Consider the following 19,914-nt stretch of genomic DNA (forward strand, 5'->3'; position numbering starts at 1 on the left):
AAACTCAAATGCAATGTTTCTCTTGTAATTGTTGTTAATGTTCTCGAAGAGAACATCAACAAACACGACAGTTTGTGTAAAACTAAGTATGCATCGGCCGGGAACTGTACCCGGGTCCCCGCGTGGCAGGGGAGAATTCTACCACTGAACCACCGATGCTGTATCCACAATAAACTCAAATGAAATGTTTCTCTTGTAATTCTTGTCTTGTTCTCGAAAAGAACATCCACACAGAAGATACTTTGTGTAAAACAAGATATGCATCGGCCGGGAATTGAACCCGGGTCCCCCGCATGGCAGGCGAGAATTCTACCACTGAACCACCGATGCTGTACATTCACTAAAAACTAAAATGCAATGTTTCTCTTGTAATTGTTGTTAATGTTCTCGAAGAGAACATCAACAAACACGACAGTTTGTGTAAAATGTATGCATCGGCCGGGAATTGAACCCGGGTCCCCTGCGTGGCAGGCGAGAATTCTACCACTGAACCACCGATGCTGTATATTCACTATAAACTCAAATGCAATGTTTCTCTTGTAATTGTTGTTAATGTTTTCGAAAAGAACATCAACAAACAAGACAGTTTGTGTAAAATTGAGTATATATTATAATTGAGTATATATTATAATTGAGTATACGCTATATTATAACCTCAAACGTAATGTTTCTCTTGTAATTTTTGTCTTGTTCTCGAAAACAACATCCACACAGAAGATACTTTGTGTAATGTTAAACAAAATATGCATCAGTCGGGAATTGAACTCGAGTCCCCTGCGTAGCAGGCGAGAATTCTACCCCTGAGCCACCAATGCTGTAGGCATACAGATATTATTTTGTGTAAAATTCTCGAAAAGAACATCAACAAACACGACAGTTTGTGTAAATCTAAGTATGCATCGGCCGGCAATTGAACCCGGGTCCCCCGCGTGGCAGGCGAGAATTCTACCACTGAACCACCGATGCTGTATCCACAATAAACTCAAATGAAATGTTTCTCTTGTAATTTTTGTCTTGTTCTCGAAAAGAACATCCACACAGAAGATACTTTGTGTAAAACAAGATATGCATCGGCCGGGAATTGAACCCGGGTCCCCCGCGTGGCAGGCGAGAATTCTACCACTGAACCACCGATGCTGCATATTCACTATAACTTCAAATGCAATGTTTCTCTTGTAAATTGTAGTTATTGTTCTCAGGAAACAGATCATTAACAGACAGGACACTTTGTGTAAAAGTAAGTATGCATCGGCCGGGAATTAAACCTGGGTCACCCGCGTGACAGGCGAGAATTCTACTACTGAGCCACCGATGCTGTACATTCACTAAAAACTCAAAATGCAATGTTTCTCTTGTAATTGTTGTTAATGTTCGCAAAGAGAACATCAACAAACACGACAGTTTGTGTAAAATTAAGTATGCATTGGCCGGGAATTGAACCCGCGTCCCCTGTGTGGCAGGCGAGAATTTTACCACTGAACCACCGATGCTGTACAATAACCTCAAATGTAATGTTTTTCTTGAAATTGTTGACATGATCTCGAAGAAAACATTAACAGACAAGATAATTTGTTTACAAAAATGTGCATCTGCCGGGAATTGTGCCCGGGTCCCCCGCGTGGCGGGCGAGAATTCTACCACTGAACCACCGATATTGTATATATACTATAACCTCAAATGTAATGTTTTTCTTGTAATTGTTGACATGATCTCGAAAAGAACATCAACAGACAAGATAGTTTGTGTAAAAAATGTACATCGGCCGGGAATTGCGCCCGGGTCCCCCGTGTGGCAGGGGAGAATTTTACCACTGAACCACCGATGCTGTACATTCACTATAAACTCAAATGCAATGTTTCTCTTGTAATTGTTGTTAATGTTCTCGAAAAAGAACACCAAGACACGACAGTTTGTGTAAAACTAAGTAAAAAGTGAACCCGGGTCCTCCACGTGGCAGGCAGTGGCGTCGAGAGCCAGTAAGGACCCCGGGGCAACACTTCACATGGACCCCCCAACTTTACTTGGGACCGCCACTCGGTGTATAAGAGACAGATTTTTGTCTTGTTCTCAAAAACAACATCCACACAGAAGATACTTTGTGTAAAACAAGATATGCATCGGCCGGGAATTGAACCCGGGTCCCCTGCGTGGCAGGCGAGAATTCTACCACTGAAAACCAAGGTGGGGCTGAGGCAAGTGGGTATAGTGTCTATCCACTTGCTAAATATTGTTGCAGGCTTTTGAGGGGGTGCGGAAGTAGCGGCTCTATAGTCTATAGTTAAGTTTTAAAGTATATATTTCCGGGCATCCAGGTTAAAAAAAAAAGTTTTCCACCAATCATGGTGGGGCGTTGTTTCTGTCGTCAACAATAAATAGCATCTCTATAATTTGGGCCGGTTTGGGAGGGATTTGCTTTCATGAGTCCCTTCTGGAACACTCGCAATAAACTAGTTCAACTGTGAGTAAATAAGGGAAATCCCCGATATATTTAGGGTGTTGATTGAATAAGAACAAAGACACTCAGGAAACATATCCGGATAATAACATGACACCAATTATTTGTATTTGTGCTGTATAATCCATAGAGAAATTTCACGGTAGTTCCCAAGCCCTCGAGAAGGCACTACAAAATTTGTTTTTTCCCCAAAGGCGTTCTCGCTGTATCACAGCCTAAATCCATAGTGAATTCGGCTCCCAGGGCAAGTGATTCAGCCTAAAACACCGAATTTACAAAGAACTTTACGTAAAAAAGCCCTGTGACGAAATAACACGTTCCGTTAAGCCCCGCCCCTCGGATATAATTGCTAATGTCCCACAAAAAGACAGCCACAACGTACGCAAAAATGTGCGTTGGAGAAAGAACTTGCGTTTGTGAGACAAACGCATATTCATGGACCTGTTTTGATTGATCAGTTGTTTCGATTACTTATTTTTTTTTTAGAGCCCGCATTATCAGAAATTCATCAAACTTGGCTACAATGTTGCTTTACCTAAGATCTAGAGCTGATTAAATTTTTAAGGGTCAGGGTCAAAGGTCAAAATCAACGTAAAATTATTTTTTTAAATTTATTTGTCTTACAGCCCATAGTATTAATGACAAACTTGGTCACAATGTTTCATTTGAATTTTTAAGGGTAAGGGTTGTTACAGGTCAAGGTCACAATCAACAAAAAAACGATTTTTTTTTAAACAGTTTTTATCAGAAATTTGTCAAAATGGCCACAATGTTCCTTTACCAAAGATCTGGAAGTGACTAAATTTTGAAGGGTCAGGGTCAAGGACACAATGATCGAAAAACTTGTATAACTGTTTTCCATATAGAGGTACAGTAGAAGAGTGTTTTTCACACTACCGGCCCCATGTTCAAATCCCAAGGAATCTCTTTTTTTTCATTATTTTTTTTTTATTGAGACAATATACAGGGGAAATTTATACAGAGAAGAATTATGATGTGAACGGAGGTATGATTATGTAACGTTTGATATCTGTACCTGAAAGTTCACGAAGTTCAGGAACCCCTGTGTGTTGTATTTTTGCAAGCAATTATTGAGAAACCACTAATTACATATATTCCTCACTCGGACACCCTACAGTTTGTCCTAAAATCCATGTAAATGAACTTATATGACGCATCAACAAGAACCATCAGAACGATGCTAAAGGAACACTTGAAGGAAGACGGTTAGACAAAGAAGAATGTTAGAATATACCAATCGAAACGTTGGGACATTACAATCTGAACGGTCCTTCTCAGCACCAAAATACTAGTACTGTACCATCAATTGATATTTGTATGATATGCCACATGGTGCCAAGAAAGCATACAATTATTATAGTTAATTAGCCACGTAAACATTTAAGACTCAAGTCTGTTTTCCACTAGGCAAATTTAAGTGTCGGTTTGGTTCCTGAACTCTGATTGGTTGCACACTTTTTCGCTTCGCAAGAAAGTTAAAACTGTTTGAACTACCGATTCGCTGAAGCGAAAAATCTGATAGAAATGGGAATGCGCATTCGCATGAACAGATGCGTTCGACTTGCGCGAATAAATTTGCAAGTGGTAAACCGGCTTTAGGCTGTATTCACATCAGATCCGAACCGACATTCAGATCGCGTTTCCAAAGTACATTACGCTAGCATCCATATTCTTACACACTCAGTCTCTGTTCAGCTGTTCAGACATGAGTTACGCCAGCATAACATTAATTGATCGGTGTGAAGTTGTGCGTGGCGTAGCGAACACCAGCATTAACGCGCAATAATCCACCAGACCCCAGTTTAGCATACAGCACTTATGACAGTCATGCATCAATGATTTTGAACATGGCCAGTATTTGACCAATCACAAGCCTATATGTAAATAGGAGATAAAATGCGCATTTACGAATATCGTAACGTTAATTGTCCAGTCTGGACTAGTTCCACCATGGATTAACATACGTTAGGCATTAAATACGCCTGGCGTATCTCTCAGGTCTGAGCGTAGCCTAATTCGATTTTCTGATCGCTTTGGTGGGCTTCCCGATCCGAAAATTTGGATTCGGTTTAAATGCACCTTTAGAGGGTGTGACATATGTAACTTAATGAAAAAACACTGTCAACAAAACTAACTTACAATAATTAAAAAGTTAAGATGAGTTTTTACAAGTGCTTTAATTTCCATTTTTGGATGTATAAAGTTTTTCCATGGTCAAGTGATATATATACAGGCCTTTCATATAAAAATATGATTCTGTTAACCTAATAATCTATATGAACAATTATATTTAATATTTTATTTGCCCACATTAGTTTATTTTGGTAATTTTTTTGAAATTGTAATCAAAATTAGAACGAGAAAACATATTCTCACCAATGAAACGCAGGCGTCTAAATTAAAATATTTATCTGCAAAACCTTTGTTTTCTGTGTCCCATTGGAATAGAGCAATTAAATATTTTGGTTTTTTTTTTTTACTACAAACCAATATATCTAATTGCTTTGAAATCATGAAAGTTATTGGGACTCCACAATGGATGTATACAACTTTACACAAGCTACATTAAAAAAAAAAATTGTAGAGCCTCATTATGAAGCTCAGGGAGTGGAGTTGTTTTGATCGTGAAAAAAAACCTTGTTGCCGTGACAAGGTTCAATTCCTATCACGGTAACAGGATTTTTTTTTTCTCATGACCAAAACAACACCAAACCCTAAGCCTCATAATGAGATTTACCTTATGTAGAGCATTGTGTGTTTATGTGTGTCTTGTGAAGGGATATGCCACTTAGAAAAGTGATTATGTTCGCTGTTGGGCATATCCTTGGCTTTCAGCCTAAACCAATTATTAAATATAAATAAACATGTTCACTGCCTTACCATGTAGGACAAAGTTATTCCCCTTCCCCATGACAAACTCTAAAGAGGTGCCAACATAACCAATTAAAATATATTTTTAGATTATTACAAATCTTACGGGGCTGCCATTGACGTGTTAGTGCAGTTGTAGCAGCGTGCGGAACATTATAATACACAATACAAAAGAATAGCGTATCTGCGGGTATACTCGTCACTGTCCTATCTACAACATACCCTGTAAGACAAGTACTATTGTCCATGGACAGTGATCGACTATTTGTCAAGTACACCTCCATTAAGCATTTCAATCAATGATATAATTAGTGTACAAAGCTATAAAGTCAAATTCTGCTTACAAACATCATTACTCTCATAGTAAATAATACTCTTGAATGGTAGGTGGTGCTATTCACTTTCTGACACAATTCATAAATTGACGTCTTCATATTTCTTTCATCCATTATCGGCCAGATCTGATTGGTCAAAATACCTTGCAACCAAGGTTATTAAAAGATTTAATGCCGGAAGTCTGTCATCATCAATTGAATCCTGAACATATAAAAAGACATTATTAATCAAAACAGATGCTGATTCCTTGATTGATTGATTTGTTGATTAACTGATTGATCAATTAATTATTTGGTGTTTGGTAAAGCAACGCTTGACCGCCAAACACGGAGATCTCCGTGTTTCAGGTTTTTTTACGGAATCCGATCGATGGGGTAATTACAGACATGTACTTATAATTTGAATACTATATTCAGTCTGGACCGTAAGCATTTCACTATTTACATTAGCGTAGAGAGCGGTGGTGATTTACATAATCGCGATTATCTAAGCTTCGTTGTGAAAAATTGTGTAAACGTCCAGAAGTGAGTCATTTTCATTTTACTGTTACGAGTCACAGATTGTGATTAGAATAAAGTGGTTGGTACCATTGTTTTTAGTTCTTGAAATATTCACTACATGCCAATCTAATCCCATACAAACTCTCAACTTCAGAAAAGTGTTAAAATTTGCCAAAAAGTCTGGCGGTTGCTGATACTACTTTTTCAAACCTCTGGCGGTCAGAGTGTTAATGGTTAATTGATTGATACATTAAGGTAGAGCATGAGAAATTGTCAAGTGATTATGGATCTACATTTTCAAACCAATTCAGTTTTAAAATTATCAATAATGTTGCAAAGTATAGAGGGCGCTATTTTATTAGCCATTGTCAATCCAATATTATATTTCAATATAACAATCAAAAACTTGATACAATGATGTACAGCCTCCTTACTTAGGCTCTTTCACCATAAGCAAATGACTATGGATCTATATAAATTAACATTTTCAAACAAATTCAGTTTTAAAATATCCATAACATTGCGAAGTATTGAGGGCGCTATTTTATTAGACATTGTTAAGCCAATGTCTACCTTATTTCAATATAACAATCAAAAACTTCTGAAATTCTTCAACCAATCAAATGAAAATTCTAAAGCCCTGTCCAGACTCTCAAATTATATATATTTTTTGGTCATGATGACATTACATCATGACCATAAATAGGCACATCAGTATGGGCATACAGTACATCAGTATTTCTGTCAAAGATAAATAGTCTGGATAAAGATTTACACCGTTTTCTAAACCATATCAAAACACATATATTATGTGATATACAAACACAATGCGATACCAGTACAATATATTAACAATGTACTCACCAAGGAGGCCCTGAGAGCCGCACACTGCCGTGCTAGCGTACGAAGCATTGAATGCGCATTTGGTTCTAGTGGCTTCTGCAGGCATGCCAACAGGGCATACAGCCACTGGCCTTGATTGGGACTTAAGCCTAGTGTCTGAAGCCAACCAATTTGGAAATCAAGGACTTGCGTAACAGTACTCTATAAAAAAAAAATATTTAAAAAATTTCATTAACAAATATATAGATCTGGCTTCTGAATATGGTGGTAATGACATATAATACGTAAAAAAAAAATACAAACTGTGTTCAACATTTGGAGGCAATTGTGACTATTATTTATAACCTTAATGCTTTTAAAATAGAGAACACTTCATTATTGCTAAATTACTGCTTTATATCCCTTTAAATGTTGTTTAATCACATCCTACAGGGTTCACGCAGGTCACCAAGGACGCGAGTTCATGTCCACACCTGTCTAAACATACCACTATTGTATTGCAAGTACTAGGTGGCAGTGGTCACCAGAATGGAACTCTCCCACCAGAGTTCATGAAAGGAAGTGGCGCATCTGGTAGTCTTGAAATGGGGGTGCTGATTGGGAGGCCCCCTTATTCGTGTTTCACTACAGTTGATAGTAATGATTTAATTATGGTGGCGCCCTTTATGCCATGGTGTATGGGATGGAACAAAAAAAAAGGCTCGGCGGTCAACGTATTAGACAACAAAAAGAAATTACCTGTTTCATTGCTGCTACCATGCTTAAGAGTGGTGGGATGCCGTATCTGACCCCACTTGTTGAACCTATGCTAGCATCCATTGATGCATTAGGAATGCCACGCTTTACATTCAGAAGTTGGTGGGCTTCTTCTCCAAGACACAGTTTACACCAGCCACCTTCATTATCTGGATTAGGCTAAATAAAATAAAATGGATTTGGTGGTGATGGTTAATTATAAAAATGACAAAAATATGATAAACAATCCAACATATTGTATTTATGATGTTATTAGGAGCTTTGCCCAATGCTAACAGAGTGGTACATTAACTAAAGAGAGAGAGCAGCTTAGCTCAGTCGGCTAATCTGGTGGTAGCCACTGTGTGTCTGCTGAACCATGAAGATATCTAGGTCCCCGGTTCAATTCCCATCGCTGCCTTTCCTTGTATTTCAGCTGGAGGGCTGAAATACAAGTTATAACACTGCACCATCTTTCGGATGGGATGTTTAAGCCGTTGGTCCCGTGTGAATTGATGGCCCATGTGCACGTTAAAGAACGCAGTACACTATTTGGAAAAGAGTAGGGGATTGTCTCCCGGTGTACTTCCCAATCACCACCAGAAGAACTCCACTGAAAATACGTCTTCTTCAGGCTTTCGTGGGCCATCCTTGGTGTTTACACCGAATAAATCCTATCCAATCCAACAAGTAATTTATAATATGACGATGATGATTGGATCAATATTATACTAACTAATGTTGGTTGATTTTCTTTGACATTGTTGATTAATTTCTCCCTTTGTTGATTGATTTTCTGTCGGAGTATCGCAAAATTAGATGCTTCCTTCAGCTGCCAGTGCACACTTGGTGAAAACCCCTTTGGAGCAGGGATACAACCTGATGACTGCAAAACAAGCAAAATAAACAAAATTAATCAAATGTTCTAGTGTTATCCGAAAGGTCCACTGATTAAGGTAGTGTAATACATACTCCAAGTATCAAAATGCACGCTAGTGTTATCCAGTGACAGATTAAAATAGTTTTTGAGTTGGTGGACAAACAGCAGGGGCATAGACTAGTTTCAGCCTGGGGGTTAGGGTGCGAAAAAAAAAAAATGTTGCCGCCATGGGGGAAAGGTGCATCGGCACTCCACACTTCCAGCTCACACCTATGAATAGACAGGCTTTGTAAACAATAAAATCAAGCATAGCTTACAGATAACAATAAGATGGAATGCAGCTAGTGGGGAGTATAATGTGACCATGGTTCATTTTAATAGCAAATTAATTAAATCACAAAAATGATTTTTCGTACTGTTGGGCTACTTACACTAGATATAACTCTCGTCTGTTTATTTTTGAAAATGTCAGGTTTGGTATTTGCCACAGCGATGTCTGGACAAGCTTGGGCTTCCAGTCTGTCAACAAAAAACACAACAAATAATAATACAGATAATCAATAATCAATAGCAATGTATCCATACCAATGAGCCATCTTGTAGTGCTCATGTACAAGTATATGTTGAAGATCAAGATCAATGGTCAACTATTGCCAAGGCAACTTAGTGCTCCCATAGGCAACTATTGCCAAGGCAACTTAGTACTCCCATAGGCCTACTCTGTTTTGTTGTTGAAATATAAATAAAAATAATAATTTACCTTACTCTTCGTAAGTACTCTTCAGCGCTTGAGGGTGGCTTGGATAAGTCTCCATCTTCACTAGCAACTGGGAGTAACTGCACCATTAAGTTCTCCATTTGTACTATACGTTTTACAAGATGTGGAACTTAGAAACCAAATGGCAAGTATTCAATTGTCACTCAGATTGCCATTTTGAGAGGTATTCCCCTACGACTTTGCTTTCATCACTGGCTATAGAAAGAGAAGACATTACCATTAGAATCTTTGATAAGCATAAATCATATACACTCAATATTATTGTTATTGCATGTGTATTGCATGTGCATTACATGACAGAAAAAAATTTGTCAGGACACCAATTTGCAAATAATGTACCAAATGTTTTCCTTGCGGGCATAACATCCCACCAGAAGACCAAGTTGATTGAATGCGTAGAAGAAGTAACTTTTTGTAGAGCACTACAATGCATATGTCTCCCTACTAAGCTAGGGCCTAGCCATAGACCTAGAGAGGCCTACTTTTGGTTTTAGTTTTACCCATTCCAACAAAATCAAAGAATGTCATACAATACAGGCTTGTAGCTTTCAAACCAGGAGAATTGAGCTATCGATGTCAAAGTTTAGACCTAGGGCCTAGAAAAAAATGGTCCGATCATCATGAAAGTGGGCCCATAATGGGTCCGAGCGTCTATTTGAAGGGCCAGCACAGCCATGTGCCGATCGTTCCCCTGTCGTCTGTCACTTCGGACAGTAGTAGGCTACCCACCTAGGCCTACTCCTCTGGCCTCTAGGCCTAGGCGATATAATAGAAAACCTAAATGAAATAAACTACACACATATCATAGATGAATATGAATAAATATGCCTAATGTTAAAAATACCCTTTTTATGCAAACTGAATGTATTTAAACAATGTTACATCACTCATATTCGACGACCGCCGATTGGAACCAAATTTTAATCACCAGCACAGCGCCACCAAGCGATTTTGATAGGGTTTTTTAGTAAATTTGTGTGAAAGACGATTTCCTTTATTTTAAAGTAAACTTGGTTTATTGTTATTGTGTGCACAAACTGACAAGTGACATAAACTCCTGTAACATGAAACTTATTTTTCATGCACAGAATGATGTCTCCTTAATATTAATAACAGGTACAGTAGTACTTAAAGGTTTTACGTCTAAACGTGCCTGTTTCCCCACCCCCCTCCCCCACCCAAAAATCGTTTAGCTTGTGAAAATTCGATAGATCTATTACTGTATTATGTATCCACAAAACATAATTTCAAGTGATTTCTAGTTATTTAAAGAGCGTGTGTATATTTCAAGGTAAAATCATAAAAACAAACGAAAAATAAGAATCAACAAACTTTCTGCCCCCAAATATTTCGTATTTTGTCATTGATAATTGAAGCAAAATTTATTCCTAGAATGGGGTTTTGAATAAGGAATAAATAAAAATTGACCAAGTTTCTCAGAATGGGGTTTGGAATAAGGAATAGTAAAAATTGACCAAGTTTCTCAGATTAAAACTTAGGCTATATACCGATACTGAATATACTTTAATTTCCCCATTACCCGCGAAATATTACTGCTTAGTGCTAAACGATTGTTACTTAAAATACTTGATTACAAATACTTAGCAGAAGGCCTATCCACATTAATTTCTGTTTCAAGTACCAGTGTTGGTACACAGTATCCATGCGCCTGTGAAATCAATTGTCTCCAATAGCATCCAAATTTTCAACGAATGTCACAGGGGAAAAGTTGTTTAGGGTGACTCCATTCACATCAGCAGGCTCCTGTACAAATCCCAGTTGGAACATTTTCCCTCTTTCTTGCTATATACAATTTAAATAAAGCATTACAAGGCAACATTTCATAAGCAACTCATTCACACCTTTTGTACATGCGTAGTTGGAGAGCACTAGCTATTTTTGCATGGAAAGCACTCTTCTATATCTGTCTCTTATACACATCTAACCTAAATGAAATAAACTAGTTGAAGCAAAGACAATTTAACTGAGATTATCACCATATGTCAACAGAAGTTTCAGAGTAGTGCACTTTTAGGAAAGGTCATCATACTATTTTCTCGATTTATTGGTAATGCAACTGCCATAGCTACAATCTCTAGCTTCCAACAAGAACCACGACAATAGGACAAGATTACAAAATAATTGTGCTTTTATTTCCTCATTTTTTTCTGTGTCTACTGAAATATTAATATTTTAATAGCCACAGTCCCCTTTTGGGAAGGGAAAAAATTGATTGCCCAAAACACCTCAGAGGTTATTTTCGGGTGTCTAGAACACCAAAATTTTGCGGGGGCTTGCTTCCCCTGGTGTTGTTATCTCGACCAGCCCCACTTTCGGCCTCCCTTTCTGATATGTCTGGATCTGCCCCTGCAGCATGTTAACGGCGTGTTCCGAAATGTTCCAACATATTCTGTACTACTGCATAATTTCCTTGCAGTACCAATGCAGTCACCCACTGGATAGAGATCAGCATTACTGCAGGGGATCATTTGAAGAGCTCCCAGGCAAACCACTCACGTTGGCATCTCTAAATCAAGTAGCTTCATACTTCTCTTGAAATAGGTGGGATGCGGAGCCGTCACATGGACATCCCCATCAGGTCGCCTGAGAAACAGTTGATTGTAGTGTAGATGCAGAGGAAGCTTGGGAACTCTACTCACAGAAAGATTCATAGCGTTTCTAAGCATTTTGGGTAATTTCTGCAAAAGATGAGATGTATAAAGTAGTTCAAACCAGAGTTCAACAATTTGGCACAATGATAAACAATTAAGGCAAACTTAACAATACTCATTATAATAATATAATACGGGAATACAATAATATAACACATTTGTATGTGGATATGGCTTTCCTTTTATACTGCTAAATAGTGTTTTGTATGATGCAGCTAAACTTTAAAGTAGGACAATGCAGGCATCTGATTGTCTGCTAAATCTGACAGACCAAAATCTGACAGTGTATGGCTAGCTTCAGACACATCTATCTATTTTACAAAATAGACTAATTATGAAAATGAGATTTAGTTTTAACAATGACATGAAATCAGTACCTGAGGTCCAGTTCTTGCCTCATTTGGATCAATCAACACAGGTGTTCCAAGAACTGACTGGACACGGTTAGAATATAAATGATCTCCCAATATACTACAGAGCATTGATGTTGTGTGTACCTGCAGTTGATGCTTGTAAGCTGCACAAAAAAAAATAGGTTTGGAGAATTAGGTTGAAGAAGAAAATTTATCAGATCATTGAACGGAATCAATTAAGGTATCATGGCCATGTAAGATGAATGACCCAAAACAAGAGACTCAAGAAGGATAGGCCAACAGGACTAGAAAGCACAAGTAAAAAGACCAGAAGGGAGGCTGAGATATTGATGGCAGGACGGAATTAGAAAGATTGTCACAAGATCAGGAAAAGGCATAAATGAAGCAGATGACCTATGCCAAGATCATGCTGCTTGGAGAACCTTTGTCAGAAAGTTTCAACCAACAAAGTTTTTGGTGAAAATGTGAGAAGAAAATTTATCACTTGTATGTGCTATTGAGGTTTAAGTACCTATCTAAAGTGTGTGCACTCAAGCAAATCCAAAATAAAGAATTAAAATACTTATAGATAGGTTAGGAAAAATACAGACAAAATAAAACAATAGCAAATATAATAGAAATATTATAGTTCTCGGTGAATGGTAACATGCTTACCTTTAAGTGGCCACATTTCAATGAGGGCGCTATTTAGTTTGACGTTGTAATCTAGGACATTATAATCAACATTTGTATTCTTTGTTTCCTGTCGCTTGATGCTTCCCTTGGTGGCTTCATGTTTAATGACTGTCTGTAAAATTCAATATGGAGATAATTAGCAATTTAACACAATAACAAATTTGCATTACTAGACTAATAATTATAATAATAAGAATCATTTTATAAAATTTGTAAATCTATTACAGCCTACATAAAATTATTATAATAAAATTATACTGTATAGTTTATGAAATAAATTATATTAAGTTGTTTGTATTGTTCAAACTGAAAATTATGACCATCCATTACATCTACGGTTGGCAACCTTTTACTTCAAGGACCCATAATTTTGTACCCTAGTTTCCCCACGACCCAAGACCTTGAGTTATCACACAAAATATATGACCAATGTAATACAGTAGAACCCCCTGCTTTGGGACACCCCTATTCAGGGGACACCCCTAGTTGACACTTTTTAGTGAAACAAGAGGAAGTAGACACCCCTGTCGGACGGGGACACTTATCTAGGTGTGCCAAATGGTAAAATAAATAAATACTGAACCCTTATTATGGGGACACCTAATTGTTTTCATTGTATTACAAAAACTACAGCAGTCTAAGAATCATTTAAAAACTTTATATTTCGATACATTTTGAGCAATAAACTTCACATCAAACCAGAATTTTCTTCCCTGAATCTAGTGTGAACATCGGAATAGGCCCCTGATCCTTAATTTGTTTAAAAGGCCCAAATATCTATTTTGAGTTGGGCTCAAAGATAATATCTGAGTAATAAAACAACTTGTTATAATGTGTTTTGGTAATTTCAAATTCTACAAATTCTACAATTCAACAATTTTAAGGTAGTGCAAACATTAGAATTCTGTAACTTTTAAGCAAAGAATAGGTGCGATATCGAGATTCCAAAAGAGCAAACATAATAAAGATATCCTGTTTTCTTTCCTCTATTTCCTATGCAAACCCGGATTTAAACTTTTTAAAATCACGGTTCAGCACACACACAGTTTAGTTAAGCTGCTCTCTCCCTCTCTCTTTCTCCGATTAACCTTGAATCATGAAATAATATTGGGAACATATATTGTACTTTTAAATATGCTACTGATGATTTCATATTATAAATAGAATTTGCATTGCAAATTATTCCTATAAATTAGTTTTAATTCAACTTTAACTCCTTCTTTGGTCAATGAAATAAAATTATAAAGAGTTTATGTCATCGTTGTATGAAAACACAATATTTTTGTGTATTTTGAAACACAAATACTATTCAACAAATGCCGTGCTGTGCGAATCGCCATGTTTTATCAAGGTCATTAATTGGTAAATCGGATGACAACAGCCAAACATTAACATATATTGAATTGACAATAGCCAACATTTCATCAAATTATTTAATTAATGTTTTGTTTCTATGATTTCATGAGAACTGATTTTAAAGAGTGTATATTTTAACACTTAAGACTTAAAACTTTCTGTATCATTTTATTTTTTAGACATAGTTGCGATCTGACGACCCTCAAAAATTCACTCACGACCCAGACTTGGGTCACGACCCATGGGTTGCTGACCGCAGCATTACATTATATCTTTATTACATTTTAATTGTATATTATACAATAACATATTATATACATTATCATTATACTATTATTATTTAATAATAGTATAATGATATATATATCATATATAGCGGATGAGCTCCTCGGAGTCAACGGCCAACCATTAATTAGTTTAAGGAATAGGAGTAGTTTAATCTCATTGTTATTGTTATTATGATTATTTTTATTTTATTTTATTGTTATTTGCTTTTTCTCAGTTGGCCTATATTTTTTCTCTGTAAAGCGCATAGGGGCAATGTGCAATATGTGCTATATAAATATAACATTATTATTATTATTATTATTATGCTATTATTATTATTTAATAATCATCACATTGTTTTGCCATATAAGTTAAGTACTTTGAAGTACCGGTAATCTTACCCTTAACTCTTCACCTATTATCTCCTGTCCAAGATTCAGTTTCTGTGACCCTGCATTTAAAAATCACATTTATAAAGTTTTAGCTCATGAAGAAACCGTTTTTGATGGCATGATGACATTTTAAATGTTTCGACAAAAGCAAATGTAGATTCTTGTAAATATCTAAACAAATTTCCCTACCTTGATGATGTTCTGGTATACCAACTATAAGAGCACTAAAATAAGAAAATTAATATAAATTAACCATTACAGTAATTCTAAAATTGTAAATGGTATTAATGATGGGGATGTCATCAGGAGAGAAAATTTTACCCCATTTGGGATTCAAACTTGCATCTAGTTTTTGATAAACAAACGACACTGGAAGAAAACTTTCACTCTCATTTTATTGGATGGCACTTGTCTTCTTATCAACCATGTGGAATATACATTACATATATGCAACTCTGATGTAAGGGTTAAATATATATGAAGAAGATTTGTCTATGTGTGTTTCGAAACATATATAATGCTGTGTAATGAAAAGAGTAATGAATAATCAGATAGATATGTAAAATTTTGACTTTAGAAACAATAAAAATTATTGCAAAGAATATAGTCTTTGTCAAATTGTAACTATAAGAGCACTAAATCTTACCCTCAACTCTTCACCTATTATCTCCTGTCCAAGATTCAGGTTCTGTGACCCTGCATTTAAAAATCACATTTATAAAGTTTTAGCTCATGAAGAAACCGTTTTTGATGGCATGATGACATTTTAAATGTTTCGACAAAAGCAAATGTAGATTCTTGTAAATATCTAAACGAATTTCCCTACCTTGATGATGTTCTGGTATACCAACTATAAGAGCACTAAAATAAGAAAATTAATATAAATTAACCATTACAGTAATTCTAAAATTGTAAATGGTATTAATGATGGGGATGTCATCAGGAGAGAAAATTTTACCCCATTTGGGATTCAAACTTGCGTCTAGTTTTTGATAAACAAATGACACTGGAAGAAAACTTTCACTCTCATTTTATTGGATGGCACTTGTCTTCTTATCAACCATGTGGAATATACATTACATATATGCAACTCTGATGTAAGGGTTAAATATATATGAAGAAGATTTGTCTATGTGTGTTTCGAAACATATATAATGCTGTGTAATGAAAAGAGTAATGAATAATCAGATAGATATGTAAAATTTTGACTTTAGAAACAATAAAAATTATTGCAAAGAATATAGTCTTTGTCAATGCTTGACATAAAATGTCATGTATTTTTCATTATTACATTACAATATAAATTTTATATTATTTATTTAAAATATGCAATATTGGCACCAATGATTCAAGTGTTTCCTTAACAGTAGGGAGCTTTCGATTTGTGCGACGACGCGACGCTAGAATGGAATCACTCATGCGTGACCATCCTACCTGGCGTCCTACTTTCTCTGCATACGTAGATTTGGCCAAATTGCATTGTAGAATCTGCTCGACAAGGTGACCGTAACGTTCTTACATGCACAGATGACTTTTAGTGACGTCATTACGTTCTACATCCTACTGTCGTCGTGCAATCGAAAGCTCCTTATTATATCACTAACCCTTGACCTACATGTATTGCCTTTTGACCTGTGACCTCTTGCCTGCATCTGCTATATCTCTGCTCAGTTTGTTTGCTGTGATGTTGTCATCTGCTAAAAGGACAATGCCAGAACTTTCTCTGATGAAAAAAAAATATCAAAAAACTAAATTGGTTATACTGTAAATTACTAATTATGAAATAACACCTTCAAACATGGTACAATACAATACAAAGGTGGCCGAAAAGTATTTAATTAATTTATAAGCCATGAAATACTTGTACCTAGGGCTGTAACATAGCGTGGAGCTACTTCACAGCCTGTCCACAGTGTAAGCTGGGGTAAATAAGCATGGTCGGCCAAGAATGGTCAGCGTATGGTTCGAACCCTCTCCATTCAGAACCTGAATGGAGATCGCTGCGCCAAACCCCCTTCCCTTTAGTAATGAGAAAAAATATTAGTGTTGTAGGATTTGAACCCAAGAAACTGGAATTAGAAAACAAGCATCTTAACCACCAAGCTACAGATCCACTCCATTTATGACATCACTACTGAAGCTTCTCTTACTTTTCTGGTGCACTGATAAGAACAGCATTAGGTCTGTTGACACCATCAGCAACATCTCCCCAGACATCCATCAATGACAGCTGTCCATCGACACGTTTCCCGGAAACTGGCAGGCCAGCAGGCTTCGATAGAGCCAATATTCCATCTACATTGAAATAATGCCAAAAACGTAAAATAGCAAACTAAACATAATATACCAATTTTTACTGATTTTGAAGTGGTATGATAAGACTTTTCAGTGTTCAGGATAAAAAACAACACAACACAATGGTGATACAACTCTCTGAGGATTGCTAAGTATTGGGTACTGTTAGACCAGCTCTCCTGCTTGCCTACGTGCTGAATTATAATATATTTAAACGTAAGCAATTTAATAATACAATACTGTATATAAATGATGAAAACATAATGTGTACTTTGATAATAACAATCTATATTTAGAACTTAATTTACCTTTAGATAATAATGAAGAGGCAGACCAAGAATTGTGAGTTTGTAGAAGTAACAATGGGTGTGGTCTTTGTTTCTATAGCAACAAAAACATTTCTGGAAACCCAAGTATATAAAATGGATAATTATCAAAAGAAACTAAACCGATTCTATGGTGTTCCATCAAAGTAATAGCATACCTTTCTCATAGGCCACACTGTTCACCAGAACTTTAATCAGCATATCACGATCGATTTCACTGACATCCAAAACACCAGACTTTGAGAAGATGTTCTTCTTATTGGCAGATGGTGCTGTATCCTCATTACCTGCCATGGAGAAGCATAGTGATGAAAGTAGACGTCTCCATTGGCAGTCAACAACCGACGCACAAGAAAACTTTGTAAGTAATTGCGGGAATGTCATCTGAAAAATAAATAAATAAGTCAAACGTCTGAAATTTTAACGCTTTTTAAAAGCTTTTAAACAATCAATTATGAAAATTTACATTATAGAGTAATCAACATTTTATTATTAATCAATATCAAGAATTTCTTAAAAATCTATCTGGGCATTTTTTAAATACCGGCAGATTCCCATGCAACTATGCATAAAATATGGTCCCATACTGTAAAGTATTTTAATTCTGCGGATGATTACCTCAAAAAATATTACAAATTTGCACAGAAAGCAGTGGCAGATGAAGGGGGGGGGGGTTCAAAGGGTTCGGACGAACCCCCCCTCTGTGAAGAAACGTAACAAAATAAAACTGGGTCCTGGCTAACAAAAGCCATGCTAACCTACCTAATAATAATTTATGTACGAAAGTGCGTTCTTTGGGCCTATCGGTTCATTGATCCATGGAAGAAAGACTATATCTAACAACAACTCAATGTTGTTGGAATATAATAATATATTGTCTGTCTATTATTTTTTTCCTCTATGATAGGCCTAAAGAATGAGATAAAATTACCTGAATTTTTTCAAGAGGGAGAAACCTTGAATCCTCCTTAGAAGTCAGGAAAGCTTATTTCCGGCCATTTAGGAATCAAAAATTTTCCCGAGGGAGGACCCCCTTTCATTTTGGGGTTTTTTGATAACATTTTGAACCCCCCTCTTTTAAATCCTGGATCCACTCCTGGAAAATTTCTAGGAAAATAGATGCGCAAAATCATAATTACTTGTAATGCATAATACACTGGTTATATTAAGGTTAGGTCAAAGTCTAATTTTTGGCAAAATATGCACAGAAATGGTCCCTTAGTTTCTGAAATACGTAGACAGATTTCTAGGCCTTGTGCGGAGGATATATTCTCTGCCCAGGCATTGCTTTACAGTCTGCTTTTTTGGCCAAGAAGGCCTAGGTTTTCATACTGGTGATATACCCCCAAAAATAAAATACAGTGGAGTTGGTCTCGTTTATTGTCATTTAGTGCAACTAATGCCAGCCCTAGGTAAATCAAATGTCAAATCCAATTTATATTCTATATTACGGCTATGTTACGACTAGGACCTAGCCTAGAGACTAGCCTAGATAGTACTAGGGCCTAGTAAATTGTACTAGCAGGCATTAGCCTTTTAACCTAGGCTACTAGGCTTGGTTGTCCTTGGTCATCCAGCTAATCTGTTAGACTACACTGTGGGCAGGGCTTAGCTATATAAAGCCAGGCCTACTTACTTAACTACCTACCACCGCTAGCCTAGGCCTACCTCCTAGGCCTAGTTAGTCTAAGTTAGTGGTGTATAAAATAGGCTAGCTAGGCCTAGGCCTAAAGCCCAGCTAAGACCATATCAACAATACATCGCTTAATGCTTAAACAAATGTATTAAGTCAATACTTACTTTAAAATAAAGTAAAAATAAAGAAAAACTATTAACTCATAATTGGTGTCAAAGAAGTTGGGGTGCACTATTGGAGAGTTAGTTGCACGCCGCACTTTTGTTTACATCCTCTGAAATCTCAACCAAAGATACTAGAAATACAAGATAGAGTTCTCCACACAAAAAAAGTGTTCCACTCTGTCTTTGTCCTCTTTTACCTCTAAAAATCTACTCTAATTTATGTTATGGAAAGGTAAAAAGCAATTACACAATATTGAAAAACCAGACAAGAAGAATTCAATAAAAGTATGATAATGTACACGTTTAAAAAAAAAACTATCAAAATCTTCAGTTGGGAG

At 36.4% G+C, this 19,914-nt stretch overlaps 2 protein-coding genes and 4 non-coding genes across 10 annotated transcripts; all 6 read right to left on the reverse strand.

Annotated features, from left to right (window-relative positions):
- Positions 1–259: 259 nt before the first annotated feature.
- Trnag-gcc lies at positions 260–330 on the reverse strand. The gene has a single exon. It is a non-coding gene; the product is annotated as a tRNA-Gly (tRNA).
- Positions 331–430: 100 nt separating this feature from the next.
- On the reverse strand, positions 431–501 carry Trnag-gcc. Its single transcript has one exon. It is a non-coding gene; the product is annotated as a tRNA-Gly (tRNA).
- A 394-nt stretch (positions 502–895) lies between these two features.
- Positions 896–966, reverse strand: Trnag-gcc. The gene has a single exon. It is a non-coding gene; the product is annotated as a tRNA-Gly (tRNA).
- Positions 967–1,066: 100 nt separating this feature from the next.
- Trnag-gcc lies at positions 1,067–1,137 on the reverse strand. The gene has a single exon. It is a non-coding gene; the product is annotated as a tRNA-Gly (tRNA).
- Positions 1,138–4,628: 3,491 nt separating this feature from the next.
- On the reverse strand, positions 4,629–10,522 carry LOC117107913 (gem-associated protein 2-like). Of its 3 annotated transcripts, none has more exons than XM_033249757.1 (7): positions 10,264–10,522; positions 9,402–9,614; positions 9,073–9,160; positions 8,498–8,647; positions 7,765–7,941; positions 7,048–7,227; positions 4,629–5,884 (listed from the first exon to the last, which is right to left on the reverse strand). In XM_033249757.1, the coding sequence occupies exons 2-7, from the start codon at positions 9,497–9,499 to the stop codon at positions 5,789–5,791; spliced, it is 789 nt and encodes a 262-aa protein (XP_033105648.1). In that variant the 5' UTR covers positions 9,500–9,614; positions 10,264–10,522; the 3' UTR covers positions 4,629–5,788. The 3 variants fall into 3 exon arrangements, with proteins under 3 accessions (XP_033105648.1, XP_033105649.1, XP_033105650.1); XM_033249758.1 differs by having other exon boundaries at positions 9,402–9,618; positions 10,267–10,346; XM_033249759.1 differs by having other exon boundaries at positions 10,302–10,320.
- An 857-nt stretch (positions 10,523–11,379) lies between these two features.
- LOC117107908 (mitochondrial mRNA pseudouridine synthase RPUSD3-like) lies at positions 11,380–19,699 on the reverse strand. 3 transcript variants are annotated; one of them, XM_033249751.1, is made up of 9 exons: positions 19,577–19,699; positions 17,935–18,160; positions 17,306–17,450; positions 16,771–16,878; positions 15,345–15,379; positions 15,165–15,214; positions 13,120–13,252; positions 12,469–12,608; positions 11,380–12,118 (listed from the first exon to the last, which is right to left on the reverse strand). In XM_033249751.1, the coding sequence occupies exons 2-9, from the start codon at positions 18,158–18,160 to the stop codon at positions 11,933–11,935; spliced, it is 1,023 nt and encodes a 340-aa protein (XP_033105642.1). In that variant the 5' UTR covers positions 19,577–19,699; the 3' UTR covers positions 11,380–11,932. The 3 variants fall into 3 exon arrangements, with proteins under 3 accessions (XP_033105642.1, XP_033105640.1, XP_033105641.1); XM_033249749.1 differs by lacking the exon at positions 15,345–15,379 and adding an exon at positions 15,982–16,016; XM_033249750.1 differs by lacking the exons at positions 15,165–15,214; positions 15,345–15,379 and adding exons at positions 15,802–15,851; positions 15,982–16,016.
- Between the last annotated feature and the right edge of the window lie 215 nt (positions 19,700–19,914).

The sequence above is a fragment of the Anneissia japonica genome, unplaced genomic scaffold (assembly GCF_011630105.1).
Source record: "Anneissia japonica isolate Jap-2015-1 unplaced genomic scaffold, ASM1163010v1 scaffold2139_len280258_cov182, whole genome shotgun sequence".
NCBI lineage: Eukaryota > Metazoa > Echinodermata > Crinoidea > Comatulida > Comatulidae > Anneissia > Anneissia japonica.

Coding starts and splice junctions, on each gene's coding strand:
- LOC117107913 (XM_033249757.1), bottom strand. CDS start 9,499: ATGGAGAACTTAATGGTGCAGTTACTCCCAGTTGCTAGTGAAGATGGA. Junction 9,161..9,401: donor GAGTACTTACGAAGAGTAAG/GTAAATTATTAT, acceptor TTTTGTTGACAG/ACTGGAAGCCCAAGCTTGTC. Junction 5,885..7,047: donor CGGCTCTCAGGGCCTCCTTG/GTGAGTACATTG, acceptor TTATATGTTCAG/GATTCAATTGATGATGACAG.
- LOC117107908 (XM_033249751.1), bottom strand. CDS start 18,160: ATGACATTCCCGCAATTACTTACAAAGTTTTCTTGTGCGTCGGTTGTT. Junction 15,380..16,770: donor CAGGTCAAAAGGCAATACAT/GTAGGTCAAGGG, acceptor TTCTTATTTTAG/TGCTCTTATAGTTGGTATAC. Junction 12,119..12,468: donor AGGCAAGAACTGGACCTCAG/GTACTGATTTCA, acceptor CATCTTTTGCAG/AAATTACCCAAAATGCTTAG.